Source organism: Natrix helvetica (genome assembly GCF_964273705.1).
Source record: "Natrix helvetica genome assembly, chromosome: Z".
Lineage (NCBI taxonomy): Eukaryota > Metazoa > Chordata > Lepidosauria > Squamata > Natricidae > Natrix > Natrix helvetica.
The window spans coordinates 34,002,758-34,028,874 of NC_138554.1; the positions used below are offsets into that span (position 1 = coordinate 34,002,758).

At 36.9% G+C, this 26,117-nt stretch overlaps 4 protein-coding genes across 4 annotated transcripts; 3 read left to right on the forward strand and 1 right to left on the reverse strand.

Annotated features, from left to right (window-relative positions):
• Window positions 1-6,257: 6,257 nt before the first annotated feature.
• LOC309401517 (olfactory receptor 10A7-like) lies at window positions 6,258-7,211 on the forward strand (the record flags this gene model as incomplete). Its single annotated transcript, XM_081970578.1, has 1 exon — window positions 6,258-7,211. One exon carries the CDS (start codon window positions 6,258-6,260, stop codon window positions 7,209-7,211), a length of 954 nt encoding a protein of 317 aa, XP_081826704.1.
• A 2,340-nt stretch (window positions 7,212-9,551) lies between these two features.
• On the forward strand, window positions 9,552-10,523 carry LOC309401519 (olfactory receptor 10A7-like; the record flags this gene model as incomplete). The annotated part of the gene is made up of 1 exon (XM_081970580.1): window positions 9,552-10,523. One exon carries the CDS (start codon window positions 9,552-9,554, stop codon window positions 10,521-10,523), a length of 972 nt encoding a protein of 323 aa, XP_081826706.1.
• Window positions 10,524-21,138: 10,615 nt separating this feature from the next.
• LOC309401520 (olfactory receptor 10A7-like) lies at window positions 21,139-21,975 on the forward strand (the record flags this gene model as incomplete). The annotated part of the gene is made up of 1 exon (XM_081970581.1): window positions 21,139-21,975. The coding sequence occupies one exon, from the start codon at window positions 21,139-21,141 to the stop codon at window positions 21,973-21,975; it is 837 nt and encodes a 278-aa protein (XP_081826707.1).
• A 3,310-nt stretch (window positions 21,976-25,285) lies between these two features.
• LOC309401521 (olfactory receptor 10A7-like) lies at window positions 25,286-25,834 on the reverse strand (the record flags this gene model as incomplete). Its single annotated transcript, XM_081970582.1, has 1 exon — window positions 25,286-25,834. One exon carries the CDS (start codon window positions 25,832-25,834, stop codon window positions 25,286-25,288), a length of 549 nt encoding a protein of 182 aa, XP_081826708.1.
• Between the last annotated feature and the right edge of the window lie 283 nt (window positions 25,835-26,117).

Genomic DNA, 26,117 nt, shown 5'->3' on the forward strand with positions numbered 1-26,117 from the left:
GTATTTCTAAGAATATCTTTTGCAGACTTAAAACTTCTTTCTGCTGTTTAAATTGTGCCATTATCTCCAGCTAACAAACACTGCAGCTCTAGCTTAGAAGGTTTTAACAAGATTAAGCATAGATTAACAATAACATTTCATTTTCTCCATTCTCTGGTTAAAAATATACTTCAAAGGAACATCTGTGTGCTTTTCTTCTTCTTTTTTATAAAAAAAAGTTTTTATTGGTTTTTACAAATATTTTGGGGAAAAGGGTACATAAGTATGGAGAAAAATTTTGACAGCTACATCATACGGAAGGTGGTGCTTCCCCGGGATCTTACATCTCTCTCTTATTTTATACATATCAAAATATCATTATTACATACATATTAGCAGTTTAGATTTACCTCAAATTCTTTAACATCTTCAATCATTTACTTTACATCACTTCTAACCATTTCATTGTATTAACAATTGCAATGTACTTTTGATTCATTTCTATGACCTGAGCCTCATTGCTGCCTGCTCCGTGACACTCAGAGATATCTCTTGTTATATTTAATCCTGGACTTGGAACAATGGATTTTATTGCCTGGACTTAGAATTGAGAAAAGGTCTCTATTTGTCTGGACTCCCTGCCTCGTGATCTCTCTTGGCTATCCACCTTTACAACTGTTTTTTCTCTGTATTGATACAGTCACTCCTGAGCTTTTCTTACTACAATGCCACCCAAAAGACCACCACCTGGGAAACCGGGTTTTGCTGGCTCTGCCCCAGCATTTTCAATGTCCAGCCCCAGTGGACAACAGACATTAACATCTCTATTCCAGCCTAAGCCCACGGAGGTGGACTTTCAACAGATGTTTCAACAACTCTTAAAGGAGCAGGAGGACTTGAAAAACCAATTGAAAGAAATGAACGAACAGCTCAGAGAGAACCAAAACCGAACGATTCAAAATTCACAGAGACTGGAACTTTTGGAGGAGGGGACAGCTGAGATGAGGGGGGAGGTGAAGGGGGTCCAGAGAGGAAACCAAGAACTTGAGAACCATCAGATAAAAATGGAATTTGAAAGGATGTCTTTTTTCCTTAGATTTCAAAATGTAATTGAGGCTAATGATGAAGACGTGAAGGATATTATGACAAACTTACTGGCTGAATATATTAAAAAAGACAGACAACAGTTGGGGTGGGACATTGACCTGGTCTAGAGTAAACTCAACATATGCCAGAATACATAACGTTCCAAAGGAGGTCCACATTAAATTTCTCAGAAAGTCTACAAGAGATGAGATTCTGAGTGCACAAAGGGGGCAAGCATTAAAATTCAAGGATAGAGAAATAGCCATTCTGAAACAAATCCCAAAGAAAGTTAGAGATAAAGGAAAAAACTATTCACTTCTAGTGAAGAAATTATACCAGAAAGGTGGGTGGTTCAGATGGCTTATGCCAGAAGGTATGCTAATATTCTGGGAGGACACGAGAGTTAGAATCAACACAACTATGGAGGCTGAGGCCTTCATGGAAAAAAAACAAAGTCCTCCTAGATAGACCTGATGACACTACACGGGACATACAGGACACAGGAGGTGCCGGAGCCCTGCTGGAGGGGGGAGAGGAGGCAACATCGAGAAAACTCAGATCACAGAAATGAACTAGAAAATCTGTTTGATATAGAATGATTGAAATTATTTGAAGATAAAAGGTTATATGCTGACAAAATACTATTAAGTAGCAACAATTTAATGTATTAATAAATGAAAGTTATGAGAATGGGGGGGAGGGCCATTTCCTGCATAATGTAACTGTCAAAATTTGTAACTTTATCCACCATCCCTTTTCCTAATTATTTTTCCTAAAACCAATAAAAAATTTTGTTTTAAAAAAAAAGAATCTCATCTCTTGTAGTCTTTCTAAAAAATGTAACGTGAACTTCCCTTGGAACATTGTGTGTTCTAGCATATGCTGAATTAATTCTATATATCAAGTCAATATCCCACCCTAGCTGTTGTTTATCTCTTTTAGTATAGTCTGCTAACATTGTTGTCATAGTCTCCCTCAAATCTTCACCCTCCGTTTCAGGTATATTTTGAAATCTAAGAAAGAGGGACATCCTTTCAAAATCCATTTTTCCATATAGTTTTCAATACCAGCATTTTTTTTTTTGTAGTGCCTTCACCTCTTCTCTCATCCCCACAGCACCATCCTCCAGGACGTCTATTTTCTGTCTATTTTGTGAAGTTTGTTGTTGATTTTCTCTGAGTTGTTCCTTTAAATCCGCCAGCTGCTTTTAAATTTCATCCTCTCCCTTTATAAGCGTCTGGAACATTTGTTGAAACATTTATTGAGACAGCTGTTCCCCCTCAGAAGCTTTAGGTTGTAAAAAAGAAGATAATTGTGTTTGTTGGGGAACAGGACTTGAAACAGAGTATGTTGGGGCTGATGCCAGTTTTGGGGGGGGGCTTCTTCACAGGCATTGCGAAACTCAGAGAAAGTTATAAGTCTAGACAAAAATATGGCGTCTGTAGAAGTGCACCGTCAGGCGAGATCCACAGGCAGGCAAAGTCCAATGTGGGATATTAGTCTTTCAATACAGCTCCCCGCCAGTTAAAATCAATTTTTTCCAGTTCAAGGAAGATTATACGAAGAGATGCCTCTAGGATTCACTGGGGTACAGTAATTCCAACCCAGAAAATTTTTCAGAAGAGACAGTTCATTTGTAAAGGCAGTAGAAAAGGGGGAAGAAATGCCATTTTGGCTCAGCCCTCCCAGAGGATCAGAGAACAACAGTTCAGAAAGTTTCCATACATAGTTTGTAATGTCAGCTCACATTCTTTCTTTCGCAATTGTTCTAGAAAGTCCTTACCCCATTGCTTGAAAGAAGTGAGTATCAAAAGAGTTTTTTTTCCAATTCTCTTCTCTCCTCCGAGAGTGAGATCGTATAAAGCCACTTTTCTGAGGGGGGGAGAAAGCCCCCCTCTCCAATCTTAACACTTTTCCAGGATCGAAGAGTCTTAGGAAGGCTGCTAATCCTTATTTACTTGTTTATTCAGAAAAGAAAAAAGGAGACCCCAGGGGAACTCCCCTCTCACCGCATTTCAGCTGTTGCCTTCATGTATAACATTTCTTCTGATCTCCTAAGGACGAAGGCGCATGTGGCATTGCACACCCCCTATGCCTCCCGGCTCCTAGTGCAATGCTGGCAATCCCCCTGCAGCTGCCGCTGCTCCAGGGGGCTCCAGTAAGCAGCCCCTCTGGCAGGACGCCCCTACAAGTTACCCTGTGCCCCCCATAAATCAGGGGGAGCCCACCAAGATGGCAAATGGCGGACTGCATGTCCGTTGTCCTCAGAAACTGGAAGCGGAATCCTGTGTGCTTTTCTTTTTATCACTCTCTATAAACAAGCAGCGTGACCTTGAAGTGCCAAGCCAGGATAATCAGTGATAAAAAATAAAAGTGTTTCATTTCCAATACACAAACCTACAGCCTCCGAGTAGCAGTGTTATTATTGCAATGTTGCAATTTTCTTTGTTTCTTTTTGTATCTTTTTTGTATTTCAAGTTAAAAAAAGTCCGATTCTTAAATGAGTTAGAAAAACACCCACAGTAATGAAAGAGGAGAATTTTAGTCCATAGGTTAAAAGAAAAAAAAATAGAAGAAGAAAACTTAATCCATTCATTTTAAAAGGCTTGCATAAATTCCATCCATGAAGATAGCATTTAAAAAGTAAGATAACCCACTCTCCAAAACCATTCCAAATTTAATTCTACCGCTTATTTCTTCTGTTCTCCAATTTAAATTAATTTTAAGTTTTTTATAAGCAGTCACTTTTAAAACAGTAAAAATTCCTCACCAGCTGGAAACACTTTCTCTTTCCATATCCTTCCCTTTTGGAGCCGCTCCAACTTCATCAGCCTAATGGCTGGATTTTTTGTCACCGGCTTGAAGAACTTATCTTGGATCAATCAGGGACTTTGCAATGTCCCTGAGATCTGCAAGATGTATTCTTCCTGTTCACCATCTCTGTGGGTCAGTTTAGGTCCATTTGGACCAGTGGCAAAAGTATTGACTGCGATCTGAGAGCATTGAGATTGCACGTCGTCTCGTCGCGACTTTGGCTCCTCCTCCATAATATACATTTTTGTATACAATTTAAAATAACACTTGAAAACTTCTCCTGCTTAGAAAATATGGGATTCATAATAACCTAAATATAATAAAATTCAGACTGAGTATATTAGACTTGTTCCAATGTTTTCAAATATGTTTCAGAAGATGAAACATGAGAAATCCCAATATAGGACAATACCTGAGCTTTGATGTTATTTAATTTAGTTTACAATTACAATTAATCCTACAAGCTCATTTGAACTCATTCAGAACTAATTTAATTGTTTATTTTTGTTTCATAATTAGGTTCTCCTGAGATTTAACTCCAGTGGTTAGATATTCAGCAAAGGCAATAAAATGAGAGACAAAACCAAGTAGGTTACACATTTTTTTCTTCCTAAAAGAAACCCAGAGATCAATGAAGAAATGTGATATGCATATTAGTGGGTAATATACATGCAAAGATGCAACAGTTGAACTGTACATAGATTCTTTCCTCAGTTACCTGCAATGGAGGTATTTCCTTTAATTATCAGTTAGCACATTTTATATATACAGTAGATATGTTCAATAACTAATTACGATGTTGTAATAATTCTAATATAAAATGATATGTTATTTATTTTTCCCCATGGAAGAACGTTCCTTCCAAAATATATGGGTCATTTAATGACACTAAATAATATTGCTACAAGCATTAGGAACTTAAATGAATGCTTACTCATAGAATCTCATTCAAACTGCCAATAGTTTAAGCATCACTGATTACTCGAAAGAGAGCGAGAGAGAATGGGAGAGAGAAAGAAATAGATACATAATAGATAATAGATAATAGATATATCTCCCACTATTAAAATAGATAAAAATCAAATAGTATTCAGAAGTCTGCAGTGGCACATGGATTGTTAAATAAATACTCTTTTAAATGAATTATATCCAATCAGCAGGTTGTCTACTACCAAAAACAAACAAACAAACAAGCAAACAAAAGGAATAGTCTATATAACAAAAAATGAATAGACAATGATATTCCTTAATGTCACATTGAAAGTTGAAAGAATGAGGAAAAGGAGAGGAAGAAGGCGAGAAGACTCAAATATTTGAATGTAATCTCAATGTTTGCAAAAATTATGGCTTTGTATGCTTTGGTAGGATGAAATGTTAGGATAGAAATTGAAAGATATGAGTTGATTCAAGTGATATCTCTTCTTTTAGGGAGAAGAAATTTTCACCCAGTTGCAGAACATACATGATGGCAAGCTGCATAGAATAGTATCAGTGACCTTATACATCTCTTGGTGCATCATCTACATTTGGCTGCATTGCTTCGTAAATTCTCATTTCTCTTGCAATCTCTGCTATCCATTCAATTTTCAGTGTTTTATATTCCTCATGAAATAGAGTGTGCTTCAAAGAGTTATTCCCATGTTTGTAAAGATAAAAGTATATGGCTAAGTGAAGAGAAAAAAAATCATGTAAAATATAAAGCCAACAACTATTTAAAATCAATTAACTTTTCAGAAGATAATTTCAAACTCTCATTATTGTATCTCTCTAGCTGAAATTGGGCTTACTGCCTTTGATGCTGGCAAATTCACCCCTCCCCCCAAAAGTTACTTGAATTTGTCTAAAATAAAACCAGAATTCAAAGGAATATAATGCCAAGTTATATATGTATGTGCATATCTATATCATTGATCCATTCTTTCTCTTTAGAGCTATATGATATATTCCTTGTGCTTTGTATAATTTTATGAATTAAGAGCAGCCCTTGTATTTCATGGTAAATATTATAATAACAAAGAAATCTTTAGGTGCTAGACATATAACCAAAGCTGTTTTGTTTGTAACTAGCAGGTCTTGTAAGAAAAAACTAATAAGAAATACAATTGGATTCAAGCTGGCAAAAAAATAGGAATTCCAAGAAATGTCCAAGTGTTTGCCATAGTGATACAAATTCATATTATGAGATTATCTTGTCTGTATATTAAATTAAAAGATTTTAACTGAGTTTTTAAAAAATGCAGCACTGAAAAAAACTCAATTCCATGGTTGTTGTTAGAATAAAACAGTGATAAACTCATAAAATATATTCTTATTATAAACACATGCCTTAAGTTCAATCTGTTTTTCAGAACTGCTGATACCATCACTATTGATGTATTATGAGAAATGCAGTACAGGGAAACAGAACTGCCACTGTCACTGATTTCCTCCTTCTGGGTTTTGGGGAATTACATGGTCTTCAGATCATCTTATTCCTTGTGTTCCTGGTTGTCTACATATTGACTATTATGGCAAATTTTCTCACCATTCTTCTGATATTGACTGATCTGCATCTACACACACCTATGTATTTCTTTCTCGGGAATTTGTCCTGTCTGGAAATGATTTACAGTTCTACTATCCTCCCCAAAATGTTGGGCAGTCTCTTGACAGGGGACAAATCCATCTCTCTCAAAGGATGCATGACACAATTATATTTCTTTGGTTTCTTAGCTAGCACAGAATGTTGTCTCCTCTCTGTAATGTCTTATGATCGCTTTCTAGCGATTTGCAGACCCTTACATTATGCAACTTCAATGAAAAATAGGCTTTGCATCCAGTTAGCAGCTGGCTCTTGGATCAGTAGCATGGTGTTAACTTCTATATACTCCGTTGTGATGTCAACACTTTGGTTTTGTGGTCCTAATGAAATAGATCATTTCTTTTGTGAATCACTGCCATTAATAGGACTCTCATGCAGTGACACAACTCTTGTGAAGTACGTCAGTATATTTATGACTTTTATATTAACTTTTATCCCTTTTATTTTAACTGTAATATCTTATGCATGTATCATTAATACCATTTCGAGAATCCCATCAAGGACTGGAAGGCAAAAGGCTTTTTCCACCTGTTCTTCTCACTTGATTGTTGTCTCTCTTTTTTATGGGACACTATTCATCACATATCTGATGCCAGAAAGCAAAGGCATTAAAAACCCCAGCAAAATATTTTCAGTTTTGTATACTGTTCTTCCACCCTTTTTCAACCCTCTGATATATAGTCTAAGAAATAGAGATGTCAAAGAAGCCCTGAATAAGCTTTTACACCAATTTTGGAAAGGTATATTTTGACATAAGGACAAAAAAAAAAGCAATTGCCATCCAGCGTGGTCAGGTGATCTGTAGTCAGGTATAAAAGCCCCATTCAACTGAGCAATTTATTCAATGATACAATATATGGTTAATTGGTGGTAAATTCCACTGAATTCAATAGGGCTTATACATATAGTGCTGACTTCCAGAGTAAAAGATACTTTACAAAAATTAAAGCAAGAAAAATAAGGTTTTTTTAAAAGTTTTGAAAAAGATGAAACACTGCTCTTTCCAATGTGGTTAGAAAGATTAAAAAAAACATTTGGATTATCCTGCATTTAGCTTTCTTATGTTGCTGTTGCTATTGCATAAAGATGCCATACAAATTTCCAACCTTAAAACGTTGATTAATAGTGAAAGAAGTGATAATATTACCATTATAGGTCTTTCTGCAGTAACTAGGCAAGATATGTAAGAAAATGTAGCAACTGTTCCTGAAATGGCTCTTTACTGGGAGGCACACTAATGCCTTTTTTTATAGATAAATATTAGGTTTGGGCTTTTGCATTGCTTTGTAGCATGTCACTTCATAAACAGTATATGCATAGATATATTACAAAGTTGAACACAAAGGATAATGTGTGCACTCATTTTAAATATAATTAAAGCTGCCTTTAGTTTGGTTATACATTTCATACCAGAGGTGGGTTGCTGGCGGTTCAGCCTGGATTGGGTGAACAGGTAATAGTGGTGGCAGGAGGCCCTGCCCACCAGTCCAGATGCTTCTACAAATGCGCAGAAGTACCGCACAAGAGGGCACCCGAACCGGTAAAAAATTAGCAACCCACCTCTGTTTCATATACTTCATTAAGGAAGATGGCAAGTGAGAAGGCATATTTTAAAGGCTTACTTTCATAATTTTAATTTGTTTTCTGCCAGAAATAGACACCAGTGAACTTTGAAGAAAAACTGGAAGTTATTTTAGATCCAAGTTATTGACCTTATGAAGTAATATCAAATGGCATAGGATAATTGCAGAGATTGGAAAGCTACTGAAACTACCACCTGCATCTTAGATCTTGTTTTGAAATAACCCTCTTGTAGAGTTCACAATATATCGAACATAATGGAAGAAGCTCAAAAGGTTATGTGACAGTAGAGTGATTCTTGATATTATTGCTTTTTACACAGTTAAACCTGCATCAATAAAGCTGCTTGTTCCTACATACAAAGGCCAGTTATTTTGAATGTTTTCAGTTTTTCATCCATATAACTAGTGGTTTTAGTACATACTACTTGTGGTTGAAGTATTTTGAATAAAGCCTACCGATTTCCTTTCCTATTGTCTCTTGGGTCAATTGATTACCATCAGGTGATGGCCCTTATATTCTAAGTGTTTTTTTAATTAAAAATGAATTGGATTTCTTACATTTTTAGTAAGCTGATTTACCAAGATATCCAATTTCAAATAATACATATTAGAGAAACAAACAAATTTATCCCCAATGTTCTCTTCTTTAGAGATTCTATTGAATAATGATACATTCATACTTTTCAATCTAAATTTAGATTTACTCTAAATACCTTTCACATTATTTCATGCAACAATTTAAAACTATTTGCAAACTTGTATTTCACAATTTGTCAAAGGCCCTTTGAGGTTGTACTTATTTTCCTGAAATTTAAATAATCACCAAAGGGAGACTTAAAGAAGACAGGAGATATGAAAGAAACAGAATGAGAAAGAAATAGGTTTGCTAAGTATCTTCAAGATTGTTGAAGAAAGATATATATGTATAGAGAGATATATCAGAGCGAAATCATTTGGAGTCATTTCAAACTTGATTTTTTCCTGTATTTATAACTGAGGTATACAATTCTCCAATTTTCTGCACAATTTTAATTTTCAGCTATATGCATGCTATAATCAGTCAACTCTTTAAGATATTGGATATTAATTCATGGTGAATATCTTTGTCTGTAAGTTATTCAATCAATAATTTTTCGGAATGTGAACAAGGAGATAAAATTGTTGTTTCAGTAGCATTTCATGAACTATTTTATGCAGCTCCAAAGAGTATTTGGTATTCTCTTAGTTTTAATCCACACATTTCTTATAATCAAGTATATTATGGCAATATAATATTAAAAAGTTTTGTGCAATTTGTAAAATAGGATTTTGATTTGTTTAATTAATTGTTAATTTGTTTGCTTGTTTGTTGTAGCTTTCAATGGAAATATACATTTTTGGTAACACCATGACCTTAGCTTCTTGACTGCTTGTACATTGAAATTTTGATGTATGTTTTTGAATTTCAAATTCCACAATTTTTACAAGTGTGTACTGTACATTGATTTTTCTGGATCGGTATACATAGAATGTTAAATGCAATGCTGGGTAATCAGACTGTCATCTCTCATGTCATCCTTCTGGGATTTGGTGAGCTTCATGATATGCAGATGTTTCTTTTCCAGTCCTTTTTAATGATCTACATATTTACCATACTGGCCAATTTCCTCACTGTTCTTCTAATTCTGGTGGATCAGCATTTGCATACACCCATGTATTTCTTCCTTGGAAATTTGTCCTGTTTGGAAATGATGTACAGCTCTACAATCTTGCCTAAGATGTTAGAGAGTCTTTTAACAGGGGAAAAATCAATTTCTTTCAAAGGGTGTATTACACAGCTCTATTTTTTTGCTTTCCTATGTAGTACAGAATGCTATCTCCTCTCTGTAATGTCTTATGATCGATTTTTAGCCATATGTAAACCTCTGCATTATGCTACTGCAATGAGAATTACACGCTGCATCCAGCTAGCCACTGTGTCTTGGATCAATGGTATGGCATTTACATCTGTATATTTGATCTTCATGTTACAACTTTGGTTCTGTGGCCCCAATGAAATTGACCATTTCTTTTGTGAAACCTTGCCATTAATAAAGTTGTCTTGCAGTGATACCACTTTTATGAAACATGCTGTTTCAGTCTTGGCTTACACATTCACTTTTCCTCCATTTACATTGACTTTTATGTCTTACATATTTATACTGAGAACCATTTTGAGAATTCCATCTAGGACTGGGAGACAAAAAGCTTTTTCCACCTGTTCCTCTCATCTGATTGTTGTCTCATTTTTTTATGGGGCAATAGCAGTTGTATACTTAATGCCAGGAACTGAGGAAGAGAAAAATCCTAGTAAATTCTTTTCTCTGTTATACACAGTCCTTCCTTCATTATTCAACCCTCTAATATACACCTTGAGAAATAAGGATGTCAAAGAAGCTCTGAAGAAACTACTATTTAGATTTTGGAAGATAAGATATATTAATCTTCATTTTAAAAAGTAATGATCAATCTTATACTTGATGTGACTTATCTCTAAAAATGGAGGCTAGGAATGCAGGTAATAAAATACAATCAAGGGAGGAGGAATGTTCCTTGGAGAATTTCTGGGATAAATTTCTTCATTTTAAAAGTGGATAGTTCTAATTCCTGGACTCAAGAATAATCATATATTACAGTTTGGTTATTGAAATAAAAATATAGTAAAACATTCTACTTTCTTTACATTGACAAAAAGCACTTTAATTGGCTTTTTTCACACTAATTCAATACTCTGTCAAAATGAATTTTAATATTTTTCATTTTAAAATGTAAATATATAGCATATAACTATAAGATATAAATATTAACTGTCAGTGTGTCTTTTTGATAGCTTACAATGTCTAATGACAACCCAATTTGATTTTCAGCATTTTCAGCTTCAAAAAAATTTAAACAACTAAGTGCTTCAATTAATGATTAAATCCAATGATACAAAAATATTTCTTCTTGTTCAATTTTTGTAGGTCATCAATTTCATATGCAAACTTTAATTCTTCAGTGGAATAAAATACATAGTCCTATTTCTCCTAGATATTGAGAAGTGCTACTATCAAGATAAAAATGATCAATAGGCCTTAGATTATGTTTTGTTCAACAACATAATTTTGGATGTATTGAATTCTACTTGATTTAAATACAAAACACTTGAATAAATCATAAGACTAATATGATACAGTATTTAAATGTATCCAATATATGAAATGAATACTTCATTTAAACACTGTTTCATATTATTCTCTTTGGGAAAGAAGTTATCACATATCTTCATGCAAGTTTTAAAAACATTCAATTGTATCAGTTTGGTTTCTTTCCTATATTCCTATTATATAAAAATTGATATTTGGAAAAACAGATGATTATACAATTTTTAGAACTAAAATGCGCATTCTTTTGTCTTGCAAAAATAAATATATGGACTCAACAACTCATTTGTGTACAAAATTGTTAGTATTTCCTATCAATATGGATGATATATCAGAATAAGTTTACTGTTCATTGGAATGTGAAAATGGAATTTGTATACTTTTTTTAAAAAAGTGCATCAGAAAACTAAACAATAATTATACAATTAACTTTTCAGAAACATAGAGATACTGTATCCCACCTCCTTGGCCCCTAGGTCCTAATGAGCAGCCATTAAAATATGAATAAAACAATAAGTAATTAAAACTGAGATATGATATTTCAATACCACATCATTACATATTCCAAACAAGAATAACAAGTTACTGGTTTTCTTGCTGATAGAGAATGCTGTGTGAGATATGGGCAAATCACTTGGAAACATCCAATCTTTTGCCTGAATCTACTCACATTAAATTGTGTGAGAGCAGCCAGCCTGACCAATATGGCTGTAGGGCACACAATTTATTTCAATATTTTCTTCCTCATAAAATGGTTTGAGAAAAATATTTTGACATAGCGCGAGGAAAGCCCTATGAAAAATCCAGAAACAATATTAAAATGCAGAGGTATCAGATTAATAACAAAGATACGTATTTTCAAGACCATGATTTGCAATTGTAAAGATTCATATGAAAGCTGCATTATTAGAAAGGCTGAATGAATAAAAATAATCCTTTTGAATTGTGATGCCTCAGAATATTGTTCAGAATATCTTGTACTATGTAAACAAAACAGATTTATTTCCCTTCACAATGCATAGAAAATAGACAATAGTGTCAAGATCAGAGGAAGTAACAGCATTGTTCTATGCTGCACTGGTTAAATCACACTTGAAATATCAGTTCTGGTTGTCATAATAAAAAGAAAGAGTATAAGGTGCTACAAAGAATACAACCCTGCCCCCATCAAAGTAGTAAGAGGTTTGAATCCCCCCAAATTGTTAAAGGATCATGACATCCACAGCATAGAACAACTAAACGAAGTAGTTCAAGATCAGAATATGTGGAGGGACCTGGCCTATAGAATTGACAAGAATTGGAGGTAACTCAATAGATGACATCATTATCATCATATTTGGCTTAAAGAACAGAATGCTAAGGGAAGCCATGTCTTCCAATACATAGAGAGAGAGAGTAGAGAAGGGAATATTTTCTTCATAGCATTAGAGCATGGGTCTTCAAACATTTTAAACAGGGGGCCAATTCATGGTCCCTCAGACTGTGGTGGGGGCAGACTGGTTGGGGGGGGGCATGGCTAGGTGGTCATGTGACTTGATGGGCATGACTAGGTAATGTGACTAGGTGGGTGTGGCCAATTTAACAGTCCATTAAACAAAATTAAAATTTGGTTTGCTCCTGGGGGTACTTTATTTGCTTCTGTTTGCATGTTGCTCTTTTGGTTGAGTTTTATTTTTACTAGATCATTTTTTCAGTTATTTAGGGGTCTAGTGGTCCATTTCAGGAAACTCAGTTTTGCAGCAATTCTTGTCAGCCCCAAGGAGCTTACAATCGACAAGTCTCTCTCTCTCTCTCTTTGTCTGTCTTTCTCTCTTTCTGTCAATATCTCTCTCTTTCTCTATCTTCTGGAGGTGGAGGAGGTGAGAAACAGGCCCATTTTTGGCTTCCTTGGCCATCCACATGCCCTATTTTGCACTTCCCCTGCCTCCAGAACATCTCTGCAGGCAAAATATGGGCAAAAATGGCTCATCTTTTGGCCTCCTGGGGCATCTGTGTGCTCCATTTTTTTACCATCCCACCTCCAGAATGTCTTTGCAAACCAAAATTGGCCTTACCTTTCAGTTCCTGTGTGGACTCGAATAATGGCTTTGGTGGGCCATAGTTTGATGATTCATGCACTAGAGCAGTGGTTCTCAACCTTCCCAATGCCGTGACCCTTTAATATATTTCCTCATGTTCTGGTGACCCCCAACCATAAAATTGGTGTCTCAGTTCCTAAGACCATCAAAAATATGTCTTAGGCGACCCCTGTGAAAGGGTCGTTCAGCTCCCAAAGGGGTCCCGACCCACAGGTTGAGAACACTGCACTAGAGGGTAAGACAATATGCATTTCATGGAAACTTTATAATAAGAGTTGAATTAATGAATGTCTCAAATCAAATAAGCAAACAAACAAATAAAATGCACAGCCGTTTGGTTTAGAATTTTTATGAAGATTCCTGCATTAGGCAAAGAATTAGACTAAAAGACTTTCAATGTCATGTTCAACCATGTGTAGGTGAATAAATGTATTGATACAGAAAATTTCTTAAAAAATTGAAAATAGGATAGGAAAAATTGCCCAAAATTTATAAGACATATATTTGCTATTTGATAATGACTATTTTGTGGGCTATTGTGGATAAGAATAAATCTCCACACGGCTTCCGGTTCCGGCGGCTGATGGCGATGGGCAACTTGTTGCTCACTCCGGCTCCCCGGTGGGCTTCCCCACTTCTTGGGGGGCACAGGACGCCCCACAGAGGTGTCCTGCCAGAGGGGCAGCACCGCAGGGGATCCCTGGATTGGCGGCGGCCAGTGGGAGGTCCCCTGCCTTGCCCAAGGCACCGGGGAGCAGATCGGAGGACGCGTGGGCGTCTTCGCTGAGAGGCTGTTCGGAGAAAAAGAAAACTGAAGGATGCGGCGGCGGAGCTGTGAGGTGTAGACTCCCTCCATCCCCATTACTAATTTAAAAAACTTGTCAGTTGTGCAAACTCTTTTTTGGTTTGACTTGGAGAGGCGCGGTTGGAGGGGAGGGGGATTTCCCCCCCCCCTCGGACAAGCGGCTGGAAACAAGTGTGCTCTCAGCCCCAAGGGAAGGAGGAGGGAGAGAGCCAAACCAAAGATGCCACACCCTAACTAAGTGGATTTTCGGACTTAAACCTATAAAATAATGAGATCTGGAAGCTTTGGGATTTTTGAACTTTGAAAACTTTATTTGTTGCCTCGAAACCCGAAGCTGGCAGAGCAAGATGGCACACTTCCGTTGTCTTTATGAAATGTGAAGCTTGACTCCACCTTCCAAACTTCAGGCTTCTGGTCTTTGTCTCTGTGTTACCTGGATAACTCTCTTGTTGATTGTTTGCCTTTGAACTCCTTGGAATGAAAAACCTTTGCTCATCTGCCAGGGTGATTAGAAAATCCCCCTCTGCCTGGACTCTCTGTCTCCTGGACTCTCTTGGCTGTTCTACCCTTCTGACTGATCCTTCTTTATACTGACTGGACTCTTTACTTCATAAACAATGGCATCTAAAAGACCACCTCCTGGAAAGTCAGGCTTTGCTGCCTCTGCCCCAACATCTGCAACCTCCAGTACTAGCACACAATCAATGTTAACAGCCTTCAAGCAACCTAAATCTACGGACCTGGAGTTTCATCAAATGTTTCAACAAATTCTACAGGGACAAGAGGAAATAAAGAGACAGTTGAAGGAGATGAAAGAAGAAATTAAAGAGTACCAGGCCAAAATTAATAAGAACTCACAGAGATTGGACCTCTTGGAGGGTGGGGCGGCTGAGATGAGGGAAGGGATGGAAGGGATGCAGAAGGGAAACAAAGAACTTGACTCCCAGCAGATGAAAATAGAGTTTGAGAGAATGTCTTTTTATCTTAGATTTCAAAACGTGATGGAGACAGATGATGAAAACATAAGGGACATCATGACAAACATTTTGGCTGAGTATATTCAGAAGGAGAAACAACAGATGGGGTGGGAAATAGACCTGGCTTATAGAGTAAACTCAGCTTATGCTAGAACACACAATGTTCCCAGGGAGGTACACATTAAATTTCTTAGGAAAAGTACAAGAGATTAAATCCTGAATGCACAAAGGGGGCAAGTCTTGACATATAAAGATAAGGAGATAACCATCCTAAAACAGATCCCCAAGAAAGTGAGGGAAAAAAGAAAACACTATTCGCAATTGGCAAATAAATTATATCAGAAGGGGGTGTGGTTTAGATGGTTGATGCCTGAAGGTATGTTAATATTCTGGGAGGAGACAAGAGTTAGGATTAATACACCCATAGAAGTGCAGGCCTTTATGGAGAAAAATAAACTCCTCCTAGAAAAACCAGATGATTCTTCAACAGACATACAAGACACGGGAGGGGCCGGAGCTCTGCCAGTGGGGGGAGATGGGGCGACAACAAGAAAGCTCAGATCACACAAATGAGTAAGAAAAGCCATCTGATATAAACTGACCATGGTATCCTTCTGCGCCGGCTGGAGGGGATGGGAGTCGGAGGCACCGTGTTACGGTGGTTCGACTCTTACCTCTCCGGCCGGATGCAATATGTGTTGACAGGGGGGCAGAGATCGACCCCGAGGCCACTCTCTTGTGGGGTGCCGCAGGGGTCGGTTCTCTCGCCCCTTCTGTTCAATGCATACGTGAAGCCGCTGGGCGAGATTATCCGTGTTTTTGGGTTGAATACCATCTGTACGCTGATGATACGCAGCTGTACATTTCAACCCCAAACCACCCCAACGAGGCTGTCACAGTGATGTCCCGGTGTCTGGAAGCCGTCGGGTTCTGGATGGGGGACAACAGACTCAAACTCAACCCCTCCAAGACTGAGTGGCTGTGGCTTCCGGCACCTCGGTTCAGCCAGCTGACTCCATCACTGGCCATAGGGGACGAGCTACTGCCCCCTGTGGAACGGGCGCACAATTTGGGCGTCCTCCTAGATGCCCGGCTGTCAATGGATGACCATGTGGCAGCCGTGGCAAGAGGGGCGTTCCACCAGGTTCGCCTGGTGTGCCAATTGCGCCCCCTACTGGACCGGGATGCCCTACGCACAGTCACTCATGCGCTGGTGATGTCTCGCCTAGATTACTGTAATGCTCTCTACATGGGGCTTCTCTTGGGATGCGCCCGGAGACTGCAGCTAGTCCAGAACGCGGCCACGCGGGTAATCATGGGGAGGTCTAGATACTCCCACGTAACACCGCTCCTGCGCGAGCTGCACTGGCTACCTGTGGTTTTTCGGGTGCGTTTCAAGGTCCTGATTACTATCTTTAAAGCGCTCCATGGCTCAGGACCTAGTTACTTGCGGGATCGCATCCTCCCACATAAATCCCTGTGGCCAATCCGCTCTCACAGGGAGGGCCTTCTCCAAGTGCCGTCCACTAGGCAATGCCAGCGGGCGGCGCCAAGGAGTAGAGCCTTCTCTGTGATGGGCCCAACCCTCTGGAATGACCTCCCCCCCGATATTAGAACCACCTCGGACTTCCGCTCCTTCCGACAAAAATTGAAGACTCACCTGTTCCGACTAGCTGGCCTGGCATGATTATAAATGTTACGTCTATGAACTCCTGGTAGTATATTCTCATCTGGTTATTTTAAGGGTAATGTTTTAGTTTTAATTGTTTTAGGGCTTTAGCCTCATATTTATTCTTCTGTACAGTACTCTTAATTTTAACCTCCTCCACATACATACATATATTTATAGTTCTATTTATATTTGTATTTTATCTGTGATTTATTGTGGACTGTACACCGCCCCGAGTCCCTTTTTGGGAGAGGGGGTGGTTTAGAAATGTGAATAAATAAATAAAATAAATAAATGATCGAAATTACCAATTGAATTTACCACACTGACTACATGTTATTAATTAATATTGAATTTTATGCAAATGTATACTATGAGTTTGGAGGGGGGGTGCATCTACCGCATTTCACAGCTGCCAAAATTTTACTTTTTCCCTTACCTTTTTCCTTTTGTAAAATATAAAAAACCCAATAAAACTTTGTTTTTTTAAAAAAAGAATAAATCTCCATACCTCTTTCCAATTTTGGTGCTTTTCTCTGTATTCTTTCTAGTTTCTTATAAACTTTGCTTTTATTGTGACTTATGATCACAGTAATGCAAATATAGTCTGAGCTGTACATAAAATCATATTTTGTGGAAGCGAGAGACAGTTATGTCGGAAGTATTCCAAAATAAAAACAACCTTGCTTTATCTTAGTGGTTGCCAACTTTTCTGGTCTGTAGACCAGCAATATTGGTGGCAGAGATTTTGCATAATGTATCTAATCCCTTGCATATGCAAATAGAGCTTTGTGCAACACAGTTTCCAATTGGCCAGCAATGGCAAGCCTTTTTTGGCTCATGTGCCATAAGTGGGGGGAGTACAGGGGGGTCGTGTGCAGGCGTGCTGCACCCTAATGCAATGTGCAACACCCCCCCCAGTGTGCATGAGCATACTACAGGCTTGACCCCCCCATTTTTGCATGCTTTTTTCGCTCTCCCCAGGCTCCAAAGGGAGGGCAAAAACAGCCTCCCCCACCCCCCTGGAAGCCCCCCAGAGGTTTCAGGGGCCTTCAGGAGGCTTCCCTGAAGCCTCCGAAGGAGTCAAAATGACCCTCCAAGCAAACTGAAAGTCACTTCTGGTTTGCTCGGAGGGTCATTTTAAGCACTCCGAAGGCTTCAGGGACCATCAAGAGGCTTCCCTGAAGCCTCCGGAGCAGTCAGAATGACCCTCTGAGCAAACAGGAAGTCTGTTCCCGAACATCCGGTTTGCCCGTAGGGCTGTTTTTTTGCGCTCCGGAGGCTTCAGGGAAACTCATGAAGTTTCCGGATGGCCTCCGGGGGTGGGGGCGGGGAGGCTCTTTTTGCCCTCCCTAGGCTCCTATAAAGCCTCTGGAGCCTGGGGAGGGCGAAAAATGGCTTTCAAAAAGGGTGAACTCAGCTGGCCAGCGCGCACACACATGCCATATGTTCGTCATCTCTGCAATAGGCCATGGATTGGTAGCAGTCTGAGGACCAGGGTTTGGAGTCCCCTGCTTTAGCTAACATTTACCTCAGAAGAAAATAATGGGATGAGTACATATGTATGCCTGGTTATAATTTATTACTTTGCATTTTTATCACTTTAATTGTTAGATCGGGTGAAAGGAAAAGACTGGAGTCAGGCTTCAGTAGCAACAGCTCTTTATTCAGCAACTAAGTACAGATCCAGCAATGACCCATCTGACAGCTTGCCCTTATATAGGGAGCAGTCAACAGCTCAACCAATCAGCTTTATGAATTTTCCCACCGGAACAGTGGACCTTGGTGAAGCCTGTGCTTTAGTCTTTATATCCAAGATAAATAATTAAAGAAAGCACTTTAACACTTAAAACACTTTAATGGATTAAGTCATCATGTTCAATAATAAAAAACAACTATCTAACATGGATCTCATCCAGTAAGTATGAAGTAATCAGAAAAATGCCTTTGAGATCAGACTGTTTCCTGAGACACAAGGGCCATAAGTTAACTGATACTTCCAGTCACAAGAGAAAAAAGCTTTAATTCCTAATCCAGTTTTCCTGCTGTATTTCAATGGAATACCGTGAAACAAAGCTAATTCTTTCCTTTCCCCATTTTTGCATTTTTCCAAGGTTTCCGTGAATGGTAACCTTGAAAAGGCATTTGGCTTTGCTACTAAGTTATCTTGATTATTTCACTTACAATCCTGACACATTGCATTTACACTTGTGCTTTTCTTTGCCGGTAAGTGAACTTTTATATATTATAAAGAGATAAGAGGAATATCAGCTGATCCTACTGTAATACCTCCATTGTTGGCATCTGAACTTTATCTAAAATGTCAGCTAAAATGTAGCCCATTTATATGTGGTAGAATACCAGGAAACTGGAAGTTTTAATGATTTCAGTAGAAAAATTAAGTAAACCCTTAGAAATGTATAGCTGAAATTTATGTAAGTTAAATTAATTTAGTCTTATGGATATTTTGTTCATATTTTTAAAGGAAGGTTTAAAGAAACCATACAATCCCTCATAGGAATTAAACCACTTTGTTTAAAGACATAAATTAATAATTTTGTATGGGCCTATTTGAATATAAAATTAAAGCATCAAGGTAATATAAAAATGCAATAATGGTGATAATAAAATTGTATATCTACTATAATAATATTAATTGTTTAAATGTATCTGGATTTCAATCATAAATAAAATGATGCTATCTATAATTTTTTTCAATTATAAACATGGATGTATATTTTTTGAAAGCTCACTAACAGAATCATCTATACTTTCTTTGATGTAAGAGCAATTAATATTAGAAAGATTGAGCCTTAGCTAGTATTCAAATAGATATTTAATAAATGCGTCATATTAGCCTGAAAAATATAGAGAGATACTAAACAGACACTCTATAAATACCTGTTAAATATTAATTCATAGTTCAATTAAGTTAGTGACTGAAATAGCATATATAGTATGTACATGTAACATATATTTCTATTTGATAAAGGGATTAATATAAATGATATGAATTGATAGACACTGATCATACCACCACAAGAATAGGCACTAGATTCACATAAGTAGCAGTCTATCACACTACACAGGAAACAAGATGCAAAGTATGCAGATAGGCCAATACATACTGGCAGGATCTTAGATGCAGGAAAGAATGCATAAATTGAATGACATTGAATTGAATGGACCAGACTCTCTCAAATCCAGGTGGAAGTTTCCACAGAAGATCATGGAGAATAACAGGGATGAAACCCCGTAGGCTTCCAGATCCAGACAGTCAGGCAGATAATGGCTAATCAACCAGATATTGTAATAGTTGATGAACTAGAAGTCAGTGATGGCGACAGATGTAACTTTACCAAGTGGCAGCAACATCAGGAAGAAGTATGAGAAGCTGGAGGATTACTAAAGATTGAAGAAGGAACTAAAGAGAATGTAGAAAGCTAGATCGAAATGATCCCATCAATTGATAAGGATACTCAGAGCTGTGACTCCTAAACTGGAAGAGTGACTCCATCAGATCCCAGAAATATCTGTGTGCACATATGTGATGTAGTGTGTGTGTGTGTGTGTGTGTGTGTGTGTGTGTATGTGCACACGTGCATGTCCTATGCATATTAGTCCAGCAAAAATCCCATTGACCTAAACAGTGGGAGAACTACCATTGTGGAAGAAAAATTATTGAAGCAGTTATCAAGATCAAGATGGTGTATTCAGCTTTGATTTTTCAAGCTGTCATGCTTGATGTAGAAAAATGTGTTTCTTAACCAAAAAGGTACCATTCAGGGGAAAAAAAGTAATAATTGAATATGGGATTTCTGAAATTGGTTCAGACAAATCACTTATTTTCTGGCAAAGTTTTTATACAACTGTTTGAAGTATTCCGTCCCTCCTCTTTAAAGATATTACATCTTAAATCATCATATTTTAATCTATAAAAGAAAACTAAGCCAGATATTTAGAAACCTTATTGAATCAGTAGCAGTTTGTTAAGCAATTTGCACAGATCTAAAGAGTAACTGGATTCCTCTTAGTTCTAATCTACAATTTTTATATGTTCAAGAATATTTTAGTAATATAACACTTAATTTGTGCAATTGGTTAAATTAGACATTTTTTTCATCTACAGGGCTCAACAGAACATTTTTGGAGATAGCATGAACTGAGCTTGTTGACTGACTGCAGAGAGGATGGATAATGGATACTTCTGAATTTCAAAGGCTACAAATGTTTTCTACCACGAATGTATAAATTGACTTTCTGGACCAGTATACATGTAATGTGAAATGCAATGCAGGGTAACCAGACTGTCATCACTCATTTCATCCTTCTGGGATTTGGGGAGCTTCATGGTATGCAGATGTTATTGTTCACGCTGTTTTTAATACTTTACATATTTACCATGATGGCCAATTTCCTTACTCTTCTTCTAATTCTGGTTGATCAGCATTTGCATACACCTATGTATTTCTTCTTAGGCAATTTGTCCTGTTTGGAAATGATGTACAGCTCTACAATCTTGCCTAATATGTTGGACAGTTTTTTAACAGGGGAAAAATCCATCTCTTTCAAAGGATGTATTGTACAGTTTTATTTCTTTGCTTCCCTGGGTAGCACAGAATGCTACCTCCTCTCTGTGATGTCTTATGATAGATTCTTAGCCATATGTAAGCCTCTACATTATGTTACTGAAATGAGAATTGCACGCTGCATCCAGCTAGCTATTGTGTCTTGGATCAATGGCACTGTATTTACATCTATATATTTGGTCTTAATGTTACAGCTTTGGTTCTGTGGCCCCAATGAAATTGACCATTTCTTTTGTGAATCCTTGCCATTAATAAAGCTGTCTTGCAGTGACACCACACTTGCAAAATATACTATTGCAATCCTGGCTTATACATTTACATTTCCTCCTTTTATTTTGACTTTTATTTCTTACATATTTATTCTAAGGACCATTTTGAGAATACAATCTAGAATTGGGAGACAAAAGGCCTTTTCTACCTGTTCCTCTCATCTGATTGTTGTGTCTTTTTTCTATGGGGCAATAACAATTGTATACCTGATGCCTGAAACTGAACAAATGAAAAATTATACCAAATTCTTTTCTCTGTTATACACAGTGCTTCCCTCACTACTCAACCCCCTAATATACACGTTGAGAAACAAGGCTGTCAAAGAAGCCCTGAAGAAGCTATTTGGTAGATTTTGGAAAAATAGGTTTTTACCATGTTTTTGAAAGAGATGCAATAATGTACAGTTTTGTAGTTAATGGGGCTTACCTGTAGAAAGCTTCTAGAAATACAGTTCAATATACATTTTCAATGTGCAGGTGGATAGGTCTGTATTTTGAACTAGTATTGCTATTTGAATTTTTCCTTCATGGACACATTAAGAATAACCTTATATTATAGCTTTATCAATAGTATTTCATTAGAATCAAAATAAAGAAAAATACTTCTTGATTTTTCACCTTAGTATCTTAATATTTTAGTCTCTCAAAACCTGGTGGGCCATGAGGCCTGTAGACTCCAAGGAACTGGTGAGATGTTAAGGTGGCTACATGGTTATTAACATCTGCTGTTTGCCTAATATTTTCTTTGTTACCAGTTAATATTGATGGGGAGTGGAAAGATCCCATCTGTAGATACCATTATGTGGGATGTCAGAGGAATTGGTACTCTTTTCACTCCAGTTTAACATCTACATGATATCATTTGTAGCCATAGGGTGAAGTATCATTAGAATAGTATCATTGCCATAGGATGAAGTATCATTAGAAAGCTTATAAATCTCTGGCTGTGACAAATTAAGTGATGCTGTTAATGTGCTCTCCCAGTGCCTGGAGGCTGTGGAGAACTGGATGTGGAAAAATGATAGAATAAATGATAGAATTATAAATAATAAATAATGTAATGATATAATATAAATATGATATAATGCTATATGATATCATTATGATATGTTATAATATAATATAATATAATATTACATTGTTGTTTTTATGTACAATTGTGCAAGGGAGATAAATTCATTGTGGTCCAATCACAACTGTCAAATATATCCTATCCTATCCTATCCTATCCTATCCTATCCTATCCTGACCTGACCTGACCTGACCTGACCTGACCTAACCTAACCTATTCTATTGAGGTTCAATCAGGGGTGAAATTCAGCTGGTTCTGGAGAACCAGTAGCAGAAATTTTGGGTAGTTCAGAGAACCAACAAATACCACACCTGGATGGCCCCAGAGTGGGAATGGAGATTTTGCAGTATCCTTCCCCCAGAATTTGGGAGCGAATGGGGATTTTGCAGTATCCTTTCCCTGCCACCCCACCAAACCACACCCATGGAACTGGTATTAAAACAAATTGAATTTCAACTGGATTCAACTGAATCTTGGGAAAATTCAATGGGTTTGGGGGCTTCTGCATCTGGGTCTTTACCATCTTGGTACTAGATGGGTTGGCACTACCTCAGATGGTCCTGGTGCCATATTTGGCCATCATTTTACTCCTTTTTTCCTTATTCTTGTATCATATAATTATTTTCATTATTTCAAGCAACTTTAAAATGATATCAGCTGAAGGCCATCAAAAGGCCTTCTTTACCTGCTCTTCTCATACATGGTTATGGGTTCGTGTTATGGGAGCGATAACTTGATTTCTCTGCAAGCCAAAGCTTTGACATATACTACTATCACACTCATGCTGAATCCCTTTATCTACAGCTTAAGAAAAAAAGGAAATCTATGAAGAAATTAGAAGATGATGTGTAAAACAGCTAAAAAAAATATTGTTCCAAAAGAAATAATATAGAGGTATTTTTAGATACTATTATCTATAGAATTATCTATAGAATTACTAATAAAAGTTCTTAACAATTTGTACATATTGTGCAAATTCAAGAATTATTTGAATATATTAAATTTCTTGTAAGAAATCCCAAACTTGCTGAAATTTAATACAATCATCTACTGGAATAAGGAAAAATGGTATATTTCTCCAATAGATTAAATTCATGGGATTTTTCTGGGACAATATTGGTTGCACTATGAAATTAGGATTAGGAAGAATTACTTACACCATTAAGAGCAGACATTTGCAGAAAAAAACAGACACATTTTCTTTCATCCGTGTGTGAATTAAATAGAAAGGGAGGAGTGAAAAAGGATCAATATCTCACCTTCAGCATCTTCATTTATTCACCTGATTAGTTGCCTTCAGAAGTGGTTTAACATCAGCATATTGTACTCTGGGTACCTTCCATTTTTCTTTTTAATATTTCTTTTTTTTAAGTATTTCATTCACTACTGGGATACTTTATAATCATTTTACAATGATCAAAAGCAATTAATATTTCAATTCACAATATAATTCATAATTAAGATGATTTTTTAAAATTTATCTATTGTGCTATGATTAAACTGTGTTAATCTATGTCCATATTTTCAGTTGTCACCAACCTTGATTCTTTTAAAATAAGTATTATAACAATGAAAATGAATCATTATGCAAATTAATTCCAGAACCATAATGATCCATCCATTAAAGCCTAGATAGGGTACCCTACTATTTTATTAAAAGGTTCATACTTGCTACATGGATGCCTAAAGAAAGGGTTGGGAGAAAGTCTCCAAGATGACAAGGGACAATTCTGTTCATTTATATGGCATCATTGCACTTATCGAAGCAAGAGTTATTTCCGGATACTGCACATGCCCCTCTTGCAGTTTTTGACATGCAAAGATTCTGTTGATTTGCGCCAGATTATGATAACTAATGTCAGCTGCCAAAAATATTAAATTCAGTCTATCTAAAGATCATCCTAGTACACAGATGCAGGTTCCAATAGAGGTTATAAAGCATTTTTATAATTGATCCAATCATTCCTTTTTATTTAGAAACCAATTTTCACCTCTTCCAAATTTCTGTGATGTCTCAGCTAAACAGAATGTTAAATTCCTTTAGAATCTCATGTAATTCAAATCTAATTATAATTTTGGTTTCAAAACAGATTTAGATTACCTCATGGGAATTGATATGTAAATATACATTATCATAAGCATCACATGGGTTCAGAAAACAAAACAAAAATCACACATTACACTGATTCTTGGTCAGGAAATGATTTATTCATAACTATATATTTACTCTTCTTTTTTTCTGAAATATTAGAGAATTTCAGAATTCTGTTTTTGAAGGATGGTATTAGGACTGAGTCAAAACTCTGGATAGTGAGATGGTCAGTATATACATTTCATATTATATGAAAAACAGAAGGCATGAAGGAGAGAACAGAAATGCTGCTCCGTTGCTTTGTCAATTAAACTTTGAAAGGATATGTGGTTTGTCTCCCATAAGGGGTTTGGAACTTCATTTTGCTATCCTGTGGAACTCATTACAATGATGATGATGATGATGATGATGATGATGAGGAGGAGGAGGAGGAGGAGGAGGAGGAGGAGGAGGAGGAGGAGGATGACGACAATGATGAAGATGATGATAGTAGGGTGGGATATACGTGATGATTAAATTTACAGTTATTATTAGATCTGTGAGGATGATGGAACATCACAGAAGTGAATAATCTTTTTCATGCCACAGAATGGAAGGCTGAAGATCCAGGCTGCCTGAAACAATGAGACAGGAACACCAATCAGCCAAACTCCACCAACCAACTTCAGACAGAAGCTCCTGCTGATAGTATTGGCATAGTATAGTGGGTTGCAGATGGCAACATAATGGTTATAAGACAGGGCAGCTAAGAGGAAACACTCAGTACATCCAAAGAAGAAGAAGCAAAACATTTGAATTGCATGAACTGTGTAGGAGATACTTTTATTTCTCAACAGATTAACTAGCATTATGGGAATTTTATCTAAAGTGAAGCATACCTCAATGAAGGACAAGTTTCTTAGGAATAAGTACTGAAGGGCTGGATCTTTTATAGCTATAAATATGATGAGGATGTTTTCAATCATTGTAACAAAGTACATCAGCAGGACTATTGGAAATAGAAGCAATGCAATATTTGGCATGCTGGAAAATCCAAGGAGCGTGAATTCTATTTGAAATGGTTCATTTTTCCACTTCATTTCTTCCAGATGACTTTATAGGATTAGATACTAAGAGAAAAGAAATAAGCATTCAAAATAGATTATATATATATTTATAAACATAAATATATTTATATATTGACATAATATTTTTTCACACTCAGTCTTGCCAACAAACTTATTTTTGTAAGAATATTTCAATCTTCAAATCTCCTTTAAATTTCCTATCTCCCATTTTTTGTTATGTAACATTCTCACTATACTTAATTATTTTATTTACTCAATGTGTCATTTAAATTTCTCATGTTTGTAATATATTGCT